This window comes from Zalophus californianus, chromosome 8, assembly GCF_009762305.2.
Source record: "Zalophus californianus isolate mZalCal1 chromosome 8, mZalCal1.pri.v2, whole genome shotgun sequence".
Taxonomy (NCBI): Eukaryota; Metazoa; Chordata; class Mammalia; order Carnivora; family Otariidae; genus Zalophus; species Zalophus californianus.
Window position 1 is genome coordinate 56,039,049 of NC_045602.1, and position 14,064 is coordinate 56,053,112.

General features: G+C 42.1%; 1 protein-coding gene across 3 annotated transcripts; it reads left to right on the forward strand.

The window, feature by feature from the left end:
* Positions 1-1,030: 1,030 nt before the first annotated feature.
* Positions 1,031-10,326, forward strand: LOC113938095. Of its 3 annotated transcripts, none has more exons than XR_003524824.1 (2): positions 1,031-1,140; positions 9,843-10,326. XR_003524824.1 is itself a non-coding variant. In XM_027623222.1 (2 exons), exons 1-2 carry the CDS (start codon positions 6,514-6,516, stop codon positions 9,855-9,857), a joined length of 489 nt encoding a protein of 162 aa, XP_027479023.1. In that variant the 5' UTR covers positions 6,417-6,513; the 3' UTR covers positions 9,858-10,326. The 3 variants fall into 3 exon arrangements, 1 of the variants encoding a protein (XP_027479023.1); XR_003524823.1 differs by lacking the exon at positions 1,031-1,140 and adding an exon at positions 6,129-6,340; XM_027623222.1 differs by lacking the exon at positions 1,031-1,140 and adding an exon at positions 6,417-6,987.
* Positions 10,327-14,064: the final 3,738 nt, after the last annotated feature.

Genomic DNA, 14,064 nt, shown 5'->3' on the forward strand with positions numbered 1-14,064 from the left:
ATCCCACTCCGCCAGCTGCGGACCAAACCCTCGTCCTAAAGGGGGATGTAGATAGGAGAAAGAGTTTTGAGAAAGATTAGGGTGCTCCTATCCGCAGAGGTTGTTTGGAAAAGGTTAGGAGCTCTCAAATGTATTGAGGCTAACTCTTAATGTGCAAACTAAAAGAGAATTTGCATCAGTCCGAGAGGTAGGACTCAAGTTTCTGTTAAGTGGGCTTTCGAGGAGCAAGGGACACAGGGCGGGCATCAGAACCTGTATCTGGAATCAGGTTGCCTCCAGCGCGCATAGTCTCCCTAAGCGTTGTCTATTCCTTTAGTACTTCTCACGAGTCAACGTCCAGTCCCCCCCCGCCCCATAGTGGAGTTTTCATAAAGCCGAGCAGCTGAGTCTTCCCAGCCTCCCGCACACCATCCCCGCCCAGACACCGTACTCGCCCCATATGTGCCTAAAGGACTGACACATTCACACCCAAAGCCTTCAGATGCGCTTTGCCTTGAAAGATCTCCGACTGTTTAAAAAACATCCTAGGATCCTTATCAATTTCTCTTCTCTCTTCCTTTCTCTCCCTCTCTCTAACCACCCCTCCACACCCTTTTTAGGATCTTTAACTTTTCTCTACCGCAAACGTGTAGTTTTTGGGTACAGACGCCCCGGTGCATCACGCGGGAGGTTAAGGCAGGCCCGCATGTCAAAGCCGAGGGTGAATCCAGGTGAATTACCAGCTTCTTGACGCCACTGCCTGACACTCCCACCCTCACCCCACCCACCCCACCGTGAACTTGGAAACCGAACTTCAGGCCAAGATGGAACCTCCCGGTCTCCGGAAGGCGATTTCTCTGTTTAGTTCTCGGGAAAATGCACTGGCTGGGCCAGACAACGCAATCCTTTTCCGATTACCGGGAGGACCAAACTGGACGGGCAGCCTGCAAGTCTCCCCCGAACCCCAGCCAGCTTTGGCCCTCACCTGAGCGCCTTCCGAAGGCTGCGCGCGCGGGTGTGAGCACTGCAGGTCCAGCAGGCCCGCCAGGCTTCAGCGCAGCTGGCTGTAGGGGGGAACGCACGGAGGAGGGGGGTCGAGCCAAACATCGACTTGGGCACATCTACGTTTATGATCCTTAAATGAACTGCGAGGGAAATTGTGTAAGTATAATTTAACTGAGAGAAATTTACTGCGAAATACATTTCGATGATCATAGTCTTTAAGAGTCCTTAGGGGTTCTCCAGTAAAGGCTTACTTAGGTAACCGGCTTGGAGTTACCTCAACTCTGCGGCCATGTTTATAAATTTGGAAAAGGCCAGTTTTGATAAAGATTTCTTTGACAATAGAATTTATTTTGTATTTTTGCTTTTTGGGAAATTTGTTTTCTAGCAGAGATGAAAAAAGAAGATTCAGTGAAGTCACTCCTTTTCAAACATGACAAAAACTTCAAAGCAGTAGGAAAACTATTGTGTGCTTCAACCATGATGTGTCAGATTACCTTAAAAATACTTTAAATTACCTACACACAGGTTTTCCTTAAAGAAAGGGATAGTTTGAGTTTGTGGGCTTAAATAAACTCTTACTAGTTTTGAAAAGTGTCTTCTTTCTTCCCTCCCCCCTCTTCCATTTACAACTGCGAACCTAATGCTACTCCTAGGTCTTTATAAGATTAATTCTGAACAATCAAGGGACTAAAACACTTTTACAGTGTAATTACAGTAGTACAAATTGTTTGCCCAAACCTCATTCTGGATAAGGATTTTACAATTAGCAAACAGTTATTACAGTTGGGGCTTGCTGAGAGAAATTGCACAGAGGAAGTCTAGAGTTGTAATATAGTAGCCATAAAAAAAAAAAAAAAAAAAAACAAAACCAAAACTCTCCTTTGGCAGGGCAGCAATTAATCATCTATTAAAAGGAAAAGGTAAAGGGAGAGTTATAGGTATATTAGTAAACTACCACTGATAATTATACTTGTTCTGTGACAACACCTATCCCGAAGTTATTTCAGATATTGGCTTTTTGAGGCAATAGCACTTTTGTTTTGCAAAAACTTGGCCTGGTGAAGGGTTCTGCCACTTGCCCTTAGCTCTTGCAACACGTGCCTTCCATACTCAGCTTGCTCTAAACATCCCAGAGCATCTTCCCAAAGATAGAGAGCGAATACTTTAAAGGGGCAGGCTGAGGCCTAGGTCTCTATTGTTTAGATCTTCCTTGCAAGAAGGCATTTAAAACAAGTGGTGCCCCTTTAGACTGTTGGTACAGTCCTTTCTGAGCACTCCCCTCTAACTTCTGTTCTCCTATAAGGAATTGTGTCTCTGGAAAGACATATACCCTGAATTAGGCTTTTGTCCCCAAAGTTCACACTGATGAGTCAGCTCCAAAACCCTCAGAAATTAAGGAGGCACCTCTTAAGGTAAAATGTGTGTGTATTTGCCAGCCCAGAATAAACAAAAGCCTGTTAATCAATCGAGTTTGGCAGCTGTGTTCACAGAATGATAAGGGTTTATCATCTGCCACCTAACTCTAAGATGCCTGTTAAAATGTTGTGATTGCTCTTTAGGTTGTCCCATGGCGTGGAGGCTTGGGATTTGTACTTCAAGAACATTCAAAGTCTGCGTCTCCCCCCCACCCCACACATACATTAGCATTTGCATTTCAAAAAACAGAAATAAGAAGAGGGAAAGACAGTTTGAAGAAAATGGATTTAAAATCTAGCAGAGATAATAGAGGAATGCTTGAGATAAGAGCCTGGATGTGATAGGAGAGGGGTACCAAGAAGTCAAAGCTAATGAATAGCTGTGAGAAAAGTGAAATAAACTATTTAGAGGTCTATAAAAGGGGAAAACCTGGTTAGGTGATGTGAAAGGGGGTTAACTGAGTGGATTAGGGAAGACGTTAATCAGGGGCCCCAAAGCCATCCGGGCTAGAAGAACTGAGAGATTTGTTTACTGCATTTTGCTTCAGAAAACAATGTCTGGGTCCAGTTCAGAAGTCAGTGAGAGGTCAGTTTAGGCTCTCTAACCATTGCAGGGAAAATACCTAAGTCACTATATTCTGACTGGATAAAGCAAAAGTTAAGGAAAAAAAAAACTGGGGGGGGGGTTGGTGTTGTTTTCCTTGCTACCTTTCTATTTCAAATCATTAAAATGCTTTCGTCTCTAGAGGGGGAAAATTACACTGGTTAACATAATTACTAGCTCTGACATTTTCAGAAGTTATAGAGGTCTTTTATTAATTAAATGGAGGGCTTAATAAAATATTCCTAATAAAATTTATGGTTGTCTTAAAACTTTCTAAACAGTGCTATAAATTCTTAATAAAATTAACTGGGAAATGAGTTATTAGCCCACACTTTACCATCCCCCCCTCTTCTTCAAAAGGAGCGTCTGTAGAATGAAAAGGGAAATAGAAGCCTTTTAGTAAAATATAAATATTAGCCAAAGTCACACATTGCTTTAGAAGAGGTGAAGTTTCAACTAAGTTATTTCTAGTGGCTTCACCCTCCAATATTCCCCAAAAGCTCCTCACAAAACTTAGACCATTTCTTCCCCTTCTTTACTACATATTACATATGTGTGTATATGTAAGCTCATGTGAAATACAATGCTCCATTTTCTGGTCTGAGTTGTGTGTTAAGTTTAATAAAAAGCAGAGATGCATCACGCAAAATTCCAATATAGGATTTTTGAAGGTTCAGTTTGCATATATTTTATCAATTCAAAGATAATTAAAAATGAAATGTCTTACAATTTCTCTCAGTTTAATTTCTTTAAAGGTAACTTTTAAAAAATAAATTTCTCAATAGTCTTTACCTTTAAACCCCACATTTATAACAGCTGGTACTATCTGAGGTGGCATTTTGTTGAGTGGATATGCAAAACTTTCTCATATCACTACATTTTAAAACCTTGGTGAGTTATCTTAAGTTTTGAGAGACTTCTCTGCTTCACAGATACAAATCTGGTTGGCTGTTTAAAATGAACAGCACTCTCAAACATACTCCAACCAAAAGAAACAGCCTTGGCGGATTTTTCAGCTTTTGAAGGCTTGATCTTTTGTGCCGTCTACTGGACAATGGAAAAACTACAGCTCCTATGACTTCAGAAACTTCTCTTGTCCAGTATGGGGTGGGGGGATGGGGGGGTAGTGGGAGGGGGTGGATTTCATGCTGCTAAGTAGTAGGAGAGGGCAACAGGACCCAACCTTGACTCACAGGACAGATCCTGTGGTGTAATCCTATTTCATATCCAAGTTGAGGACATTATGTTAAGTACAGGCACACCTAAGCCACTTGACAAAGGCACAAGTCTGTACAGTTGGCTTGGGAAAAGACAGAAAGAAAAGATGATGGGACAAGCTCAGCATCTCTGAAAAAAATATTGGTGGTTTGCCTGGCTCTGAGTGTGCATTTGCTTGATAGTCAAGTTAAATATATCGACTGCCTAGATAATCTAAGATGTACAAATTAACTCTTGGAATTTGAAACATGACATTGTTCAGTAATCAAGAAAAGTACTTTGAGGAGGAGGGTAAATGAGAACTGGTAATTAGAAAACTTTTAGTGCAGTTCTTTTTGGCAATCTTGGATGAAAATGTGAAACTTCAGTGTTTTCACTTGGAGATCACATGCGGGAGAAAGTGTGCATGAAATTCATAGTCAGATGCCTTTATGTAGCAGAGGCTGTTTGGTGATCTGTTAAACATTTAAAACTATTGCATATATTTTGGTTATGATTTTTAAAAATATTTATGGAGCCCTAGCATTATGCAAGCTTTGTACAAAAAAATTCATGAAGATAACTTTGACTCCTGTTTGATAGTGGTGTATCTTCTGAATAATCATAATTACCATAGAGAGGTAATTTTGTGACTTAAGAAACAAATAAACAAAACCAACTCTAATAAAATACAGAGAAGTCAAGCTGATTTTGGTGGAAGAGACATAAACCTGGGTGCAGGGCTCTTACAACTGTTCATCTGCTTTTCTGAAGTTAAAATTCCTCAGTGCATTTTAATAAAACCTAGTACCACATGACTAGTTATTAGGGTGCCTTTTAATAAAAATTTAAGAGTGAAAAGGAGATGGTTTTAGGGCATTTTATTGATGCATAAGTATATTTCAACGATCCTCTTCAAATATACATTTTGATGTGGCACTACGTCAGAATGACTTTAAAATATTGCATTAAATGTAGATATATCAGAGAACCTGAACTGACACTGACTACTTACAGCAATGAGATTGCTTGCACTGCATGTGAAAGGACAGGATGGTTTCAACTGTACTACAGTACAGAGCTGGAGGTGGTGAAGGTGGGTATCTTTTAAGCTTGAGCATAATCAACTGAACTGTGTGACAGATTATTATTTTATAAGATGCTTTTGGGGTCCATTGGTCCAGAGTAAAGCAATAAGGACAACCAGGACCCTACTGACAATAGCTAAAAAACGTAGAAAATTCTTACAAGAACCAATCACATGTTTGATGTCTTCTAAACTAATAAAGAAGTACTGAGTGCTGTTAGAGGTCTGGTCAAAGTGCTCCTGTCACCAAAGGCAAACATTTACCTTTGAAACAAGAGGATGAGCCAGCGTGGTCATGATTAGCATCCACGATCGGCTGGATGAAGGGGCCTATTTTGTAAAAACAAAACAAAGCAAAACAAAAACCTTCAGGCAAAAATGTACTGATTATTCAAAAATCAATATTTTAACATTTCATTGAGTTATCTAATGAATAAGAAAAACATCGAAGGCTTCCTGCAGTTCAGAAAGAATTCTAGTAGCCTGGAAAACACAGAAGGAAAGAACAGGAAGCCGAAAGACGCCTGCTGAGTAGTGATTCACTTGTGAATATCTGGGAAAACATACTTTTCCGTGCCCTTATTTAAAAATGAAAAATAAATATCATCCTTCCTTGTCTTTTTTTTTTTTTTTTTAAATTAACATCAGACTATGGCTATGCTTGCGAAAAAGCGTAATTCTTTCCAGGCGATTTATCCAAGAAAGGGCCAGTTTGAAAACTTACAACTAATGGGAGAAATGGACGTATAAGCCGCTAACAAATCGGTTCGCAGCGGGGCCCACAGCCTGGAGAGAAGCCCCGTCTTGAGAGCTCATCCAGGATAACTTCATTTACTGGCAGATCAGCGGCCACTTCCGGGACTCTCGAGTGGTGTCCTTTCACCGCAGAGCCCTCAGCGGGGCTGCCCTGTCACCTGTGTGTGTTGGGATGGCCGGTCCCCGCGGCGCCCCGCGGCGCAGTCTGCTCCCCACGCGCCCAGCCACCCAGAGCCCCGGGCCTGCCTGCACCCCCGGGGGCACGGACACCCCGGGCTGGGTGGTGGACCCGGCAAGGTACGCTTCCCGTGGGTGGCGGCCGCGGCCTCCGCTCACACCTGGCTGGGCGCAGGGGCTGCGGTGTAGGGGGAGGGGCCTGGGGGAACCTGTTCCCCGGGGACCCGGCACCGTCTGGAAAGAGCCATGGGTGAAAAGTTCCCCTCTCCTGCCAGGATCCTCCTCCCCCGTCCATGTTGGACCGCCGCCCTATCTTCTCTTTGGGGTTCGCCTCAGCTTCAGCCGGAGCGAGTGGGTCAGGCCTGGGCGGCGGGGGGTGGCAGGGGAGCCGGAGCGCGAGGACCCGCGGACCGGCGCGCGGCGACTCGGGCCCCCGGCCTCGGTCTTCCGCTTCTGGGGGCTCAGCACCCGAGGGCGCCTTTCCCCATCTGGACTTGAGAACTCCGGCTCATCCCACCCTCGTCCCTTTAGTCCAATTCCGGAAGCTTCTGGCCTCGGTTCCTGGACGGCTCTTTCCCCGGGGGCGCCGTGAGCCCTGGGTTGCCGCCCAGCTCCCGCTTCCTCCTCGAAGGCCCAGTGTGCTCTTCAAGTCTGTTTGGGATGCGGGAGCCTTTGGGAACCTCGGCCCCCTCGCCCCCTGCGGCCGCGGCGGCCCCCTCGTAGGGGCTGGAACAAGCGCGCGTTTGTGGCCGCGGTTATTATTTCAGGTGCGCTAATGGGATTAGAGGCGGCGGTACCCCGTGTGGGGATTGAAGCGGTTCCTTCTCCCGGGTTCCAGCCGCCGCCGGGTGGATCGCGAGTCACCGCCGGGCCCTGGCGGCCTCCTGATGCAGCGCTGCCCGCTCCGTCGCGCTCACACCTGGGAGAGAGGTCGTGGCCCCGCGCCCCGCGAGGGGAGGGGACGGGGGGGCGGAGGGTGCGGGAAAGGATGGGAGCCCCGGAGGAAAGAGAGAGACGCAGAGTGACAGTGACAGAGACTGAGAAAGGGAGACGAGATACCAGCAGAAGCAGAGACAGAGTCAGGGAAACCGACAGAGACGGAATCTGAACCAGTCCTGTCCACCTTCCCACACCCGCCTGGACTGCGAGAGAGAAACGCGCTCCTTCTTCCCCTGTGGTGCTTTCTGCTTCCGAGGGGGCCTCCTTATCATAGACTTTTGCGTAATTGCATATTGACTTTCCTAAATAGTTCCGCAGAGCTATTTGTGGCTTTCACTTAGTCGCAAACAATTCCCTTGGGGAAAAGAAAAAAAAAGTGTGTGAGAATGTGTGTGTGAGTGTGTGTGTGTGGAGGGGGGGGGAACTGAGGCCAGAGATAAATGCTACCATTCTCTTTCAGAATGTCCCTTTGGTCAGAATGGTCAGAAATGACCATCCTGTCCTGGGAAGTGGGAGTCACCATCACAAGCGGGGTGAGGTGATTGCTCTGCCTTGGGTCAGTCCCCCTTTTGCAGCCCCTTTTCCATCATAGAGAACTCGAGAATTTTAGGGCTAAGTCAAAGCACTTAGTTCCACTTGCCTACTTCCCAGATGAGCAAGCGGAGACAGAGAGGCTAAGTGACCTATTCAATTTCTTCTCTTTTTCTTATGCGTGTCTTAAAGTTCTTTTTATGTATATCTCCCAACACTTAAAACAAATCACAGCTACAGAAGAAGACTTTCTTCTTCTTTCCTAAGATCACTGGGCGTCAGCGCTTCCATTTCTCCTGGTAGCAGCAGCTGTGTGTGTGGCTGACGGTGGTGCGGGAGTGTGGGGGCTGGGTGGGCGCTTCTCCCTCCTCCCCTGCTCCCACACCGACTCCATCACTGAGCCCCTGTAGGAGAGCAGCAGGCAGGGAGCTTGCTGACCTGTGGAAGACCCCTCCACACAGCAGGAAGAAAGGAGCAAGGAGAGCTCGTATTGGGTGGTGATTGTGCAGAGGTCTCATAGGCTTTGCTTTTCTCCAACCAACCCCCAAACAAATAAACAAGTCCTGCCTTCTGCATCGACTTCCTGTGCCTGAGTGACCCGCAGCAGAAAACTGGCCCAAGTCACCCAGGGAAGGAGTGGGGAGGTTCAAGGCCTTATTTACCCCAGGGTTAAAAACAACATCCCCTCAAACCGTCTCTCCTCAGCAGCTTGCCTTTTAAGGATGTGAGAAGGACCTTCTTAGAGTCTAAACAGACATAATAACCCATTGAGATGTTTAGGTTTCAAGTTTACAAAAAAGCATTTTATCCCTGCTTCCCTGAACCCCACCGCAACCTAGACCCAGGCTATCAAACCCTTTACGAAGACACCCTATATCTTTTATGGGCAAAATAAATTTTTTAGTAGACACTCCCAATTCTGAAGTATCTTTATTTTTAGCTTCAAATTTTGCTAAAACAAATCAGTTATTTAATGCATCTTCTCCCCATTCCGATTTCCTTTCACTCTAAATTTTTGTTACCTTGAATTTTGTATTGATTTGGGTGTTTGGTACAGAAAATTTGCTTGTAGGCCTGTTACCTTCAGTCATCTACATTTATTTTGTGAAAACTCTGAAGTCTACTGTTTTTTTAAACTTATTGAATATTAACAAAAAATAGCCTAATGTTCTTGGAGGTTTAAACCTTAGCAACGTGTTATATCCTAGCCTAGCTTCTGTGATAAGCCCATTGCATTTTCATCCGTACTTACTGAGTCACATATATTTTAGTTAAAAATCTTTCTTTTTAAAATATTTTATTTTTTAAGTAATCTCTACACCCAACACGGGGCTCGAACTTACAACCTTGAGATCAAGAGTCCCCTGCTCTACCAACTGAGCCAGGCAAGCAACCCATAGTTAAAAATCTTTTGAGCAACCCAGAACTTTATGATTTACTGGACTGTAAGCTATTTTATTTGCAAATATTTAGTGCTTGCAGCCTGAAACTGAAGAATGATCTAGGAAATTGGTTCTATCACAAAAAGCTCTTTGCATGTACAAAGATCCCAGTCAAGATTCTGCATGGTGCCCATGAGGGAGAAAGGCAGAACTGAGAGTTAGGATACTTGGATTCAGATTTGAACTCAGTCACTAATAGGCTGATGGTATTTGAAGAAGTTAATCTCCTACAAAATGAATTGGTTAATATTATTTTGTTCTCCAGTTGTACTTTTGATTCTTGCATTTAGTGATTCTGTATTATAAAATTAGATACATAGAAAATGTGTAGCTTCAAAATAAAGAAAAAAGTTCAGTGTTAAAATATTGCCATAATACCTATTTCACAGTAAATTTTAAAGAGGTTGACATTTTGGAGTTGGATTGGAGAAGATTATCCTAAAGCAATATTTCCCTGTCTTGACTTCAGCCATTTACATACAACCATAGGGTTTTTGCCCTGTCTTAATGCCCTATGAATTACTATTTATTTGTTCTTTTAAAAAAATAGTCTCACCTGCACTAACACACACATACATATTTTAATATGAAACTTTATATCACAGGATTTCTTTTATATTTTTCCTAATGCAGAGTACAATAAATAAAATAATAAATTTAAAACAATTTGTTGTGATATATACTCCTAAATCATCTTTACCCCTCTTTAGGAAGCAATGACCTAAGGACGTCTTAAATCTGTTCAATGTGCCAAGTTTTAAACAGATTCTACTTTACATGTCAGCATGACCAAGTACCGTTCAACAAATGAATACAGAAAGAAGAGGTATTCAATGGAGAAAGAAGCGAACACTAATGATTAGGGAAAATGAACACTCATTTTAGGAAGAAATCAACGCTAATGTCTTGCAATTCAGCTTTTGTATTTAAAGTGGAAATGTATCTTATAAACCTGCAACTGCAAACTTGTTGATACTGATGAATTATACGAAGCCACCATTTTATAAGACAGCATTTTGAAATATAATCACTACAATTTTAGACATTTGTAAGGCCCAAATTTATGATAATAATAAGCAATTTTTGAAAAATGTACTTGATTCTATAAAAATGACAATAATTTCTCATAAAAACCTTCAAAACACTGAAATCTGAAACTCTTGTGCTTTATATGCCAGGGAAGGAAAACATAAATGCTTCTACTTCAGACTTTTTTTGTTGTTGTTGTTGTTTTTTCCCAATATATTCACTCTCAACTCCTCCCTCTTCTGAGATTCTCTGGGCCGGGAACTCAAGTGTCAGAAGAATCCCTCTTTAGGCGCTGTAACCTCCAGATAGGACTCTCTAAGTTTGAAAATGACATCTTAGGTCTTTGTTGAAAGATATACCTGAAAGAACTAAAGTAAACAGAAAGATGTCAAAGCACAGGATTATTTTTGTTACCATGAGATTTTGTCTGGATATTCTTTAGTGTGGTTTAGAGGTTAAAACATTTAAAGCTTTCTTCACTGGCCAGGCACCTTTTGGAGGCACTTTCTCTAATTTCCTGATTTCACATTTGTCTTCTCCTTTTAACACTGCGCACTGAATTTGTAGGGCAAGAGTTAATGTATACACAGTTTTTCTTTCTGCCTAACCGTGGTTACGTATGTCAGCAAACCAAATGCCATCCACTGGAAGCTTTTGTTCCGCTTTGTTTTTTTTTTTTCCTAAATATGGAATTGGTGATACTAATAATTCATTGAAACAACAAACACCTGACCATCTTAAAAATCAAGAAAAATCAAAACCAAGAAGCATTGCTTAGCATAACCAGGACACTGAAGAACTTCAAAACCACAAAGTTGAAAATGGTTAGTTATGGCTCTTTTAATAACTGTCACTTTGCCGTGTTCTAAATGAGTATCCCAGCACCGTGAGGAGTGTGATTGAGCTTCAAGTGCTCTGGAAGCCACTGTTCTGAAGGTCAAACTCAACCACGTTTAAGTGCCCAGCTCTCCTGCACTCCCAGCAACCCTTGGCTCCATGGAACCAAGCACACCCCTGACCTGATAAGAACCAAATGCCATGGCCAATCTGTTCCCTGACTTATGATTTAGTCCCTGGCAGTTACGTTTTGTTTGGTTTTGTTTTGCTTCTTTGCGCATTTAACTCTTTTTTACTTTTGTACTTTTACATTTCTGGGATAGTTGGCCAGCACCCTTTTTTATCCGAAGCTAATTTAGACCAAAAAGCATTATGTATTTTCGGATACTCTTACTCATTAAATGCTTAGGGCTTATTTCTTTGAGACCCTCAGCCAATGAGGCTTCCTCAGTGCTTTTAGCTTTTTACCCCAGGAGGGAATAGTTTGAATTTGTTTCAAAATTCTCTTCTTCTATTTGCTTTTTCCTTTCCTATGAGTCTGTAATTTAGTTCTGCTGACACAGTTGGTTAACCCCATACTGGGGAGCTGATTAAAAACACTTTCTAAAAATGTCTGCTCCTATTGCCGGTATTAATCAGCATTTTTTTGGACTATCGCTTTCTTTCTACTTGTTTGCCAAAATCTTTCCACCCCGATAATTCTAATTGGGCATAGTTAAAAAGCTACATACCCACTTCTTTCTAAGATGAACTGCTTCTCCCTGCAGCGTCTCTAACGTACCTGCCACATTAGAAGGATCCCAGGGAACAGTAAGTGGTCGTAGAGATTCTATCAAACTATCTATGTGCCAGAACAAAGGTGAGCAATAATCAGGTTTCTTCCCATCCCTGGGCTTAGGGGACCATTCAGTTATACAACAGATTCCCCTCTTGAGGAATACTTTCTTGAAAAATCTGAGTAGTTGTCAGAGATATGCTGAGGGAAGCTGCCCAGGGTCATTCATATGCTTTATCCACTCCACTTAACTCAGATACCAGGGCCAGCCCCACTGTCCTACCCCTGTTCTCTTGGAAACTTTTAAGATGACATGAGGTCCAAAACAGTTTCAGACTTGCTTTGCTCATTGTCTGCTTTGCTCATTGTCACTGACATTTTTTGGATAGTGATAAAAAGGCAAGTCTGTTGCAAATTTCATAAATCAGTCCTTTCTCTCTGTTCTGCTGTCAGGTTGCCCTTCTCACTAATGTCACCATATGTCACTGCTTGTCCCAGCCAATCTCAGGTTGATTGAAAGTGTTTGACAAACTTTTGGGTCCCATTGCCTGTAATTCGTAAGACTGGGCCAACTTTTTGGTTTTAACACTATTCCGTTTAGAACAGTGTTATTCAGGTAAAGTTAATTATATGTCCTAAATAAGTCATTGATATTCAGGGATAAAACTCAGAATTTAATTTTTGTTCATGACTTAAGAAAATATTTCATAGTTTGCAAAGCATGCCCTACACCCCCCAGCCTAATAGCTTACTGTACTCCCCCAAAACTTGTGACATTGTATTACCATCTCCATTTCACAGAGAAAGTTTAAAGTCACACAGCTATTTAGGATCAAAGGCTATATACTCAGTTACAGTATCAATCTAGAAAAATATCTTTGTAACTGCATCATTTTGTTATGCTAAATATTGGCGGGAAGGCATGAGAGAAAGTGAGTAAGGAGGTTTTGTTTTTGTTTTTGTTTTGCTTGAATTTTTTAGTTCTCTTTCTTTCCTATCATCTGCTGTAAGATTAAAAATATTTAAACTCCTGGAATACATCCCCAGGAAGTTTCACTAGTTCTAGTGTCCAGACATTCTGAACTGGTTAACCATGTTCAATATGAAATGTTTGCTCTCTCTATTTCAAAGCTATTTTTTTGCACAAATACCTATTTTTGAAAAATCATATTCAAAATTATATATAGAACACAAGTTATTAAACAGATCTATTAGAATTCTTTCATTCCACAAATTTGTTTTGTTTTTGTTTGTTTGTTTGTTTTAAAGATTTTATTTCTTTATTTGACAGAGAGAGACATGGCAAGAGAGGGAACACAAGCAGAGGGAGTGGGAGAGGGGGAAGCAGGCTTCCCGCCGAGCAGGAGCCCGATGCGGGGCTCGATGCGGGGCTCGATCCCAGGACCCTGGGACCATGACCTGAGCCGGAGGCAGACAGTTAATGACTGAGCCACCCAGGCGCCCCATTTGTTTTGTTTTTGTAGTTGGTGTGTTTTTTTTGCCTTGAAAACTGCAATATAGACATAAGTCAATTTATGACATAGCAGTTTTCAAGGAGATAGCAATTCAAACTTGCCATTTAAAGGGAGAAGAAAATTGCTTTCAGGAAATATTAGTTAACCGGCAGGAGTCCTTTTCAGAGCACGGATACTATGGGATTGAGAAGTATTTGCTAATTATAACAGTGCACTAATTATCTGCTTTTACACCTCATCTTTCTGTCTTTCTGTCTAAATTCACTTCTAATTATATGGTACCCTTTTTGCATATGACACATCTAAAAGTACTGCTTTTATCAGATATGAATTCTTTTACTTGGAAATATTAAAGACATAGTTTCACTTCCAAAATATTTTCTCCCACAATATAGTGAAATCTTTTGATTGTGGGTTGAATAATCTGTCATGCTGAGGGGAGGGAGGGACCAAGATTTCAATATTAGACATTCTGTATCCTCTAAAAGAGAATAGCAAAGATGATCAGCCTTGTCATGGTTTCTATTTTTCCAATGCAGGTAAGCAGAAGTAGCCATACCACCCACTCTTCATCATCCATCATTGTCATCATGTTTTTATTAATTTTCAGAATTTCAAATATTGTAGTTGATGGAAAGATATTTTAAATATAATATAATAAAGAAGGATCACTGGGGCACCAGAACCTGTTTTCACGGGATTACTAGGTCATCCAAATTGTAGAGGTCGGCTCCATACCAAGGCAACACAACAACAGCAAATGTGATTTCAGCTCCTATTCTCGGATTCCCCCTGGGTTTGTTGAGCAAATAGAAA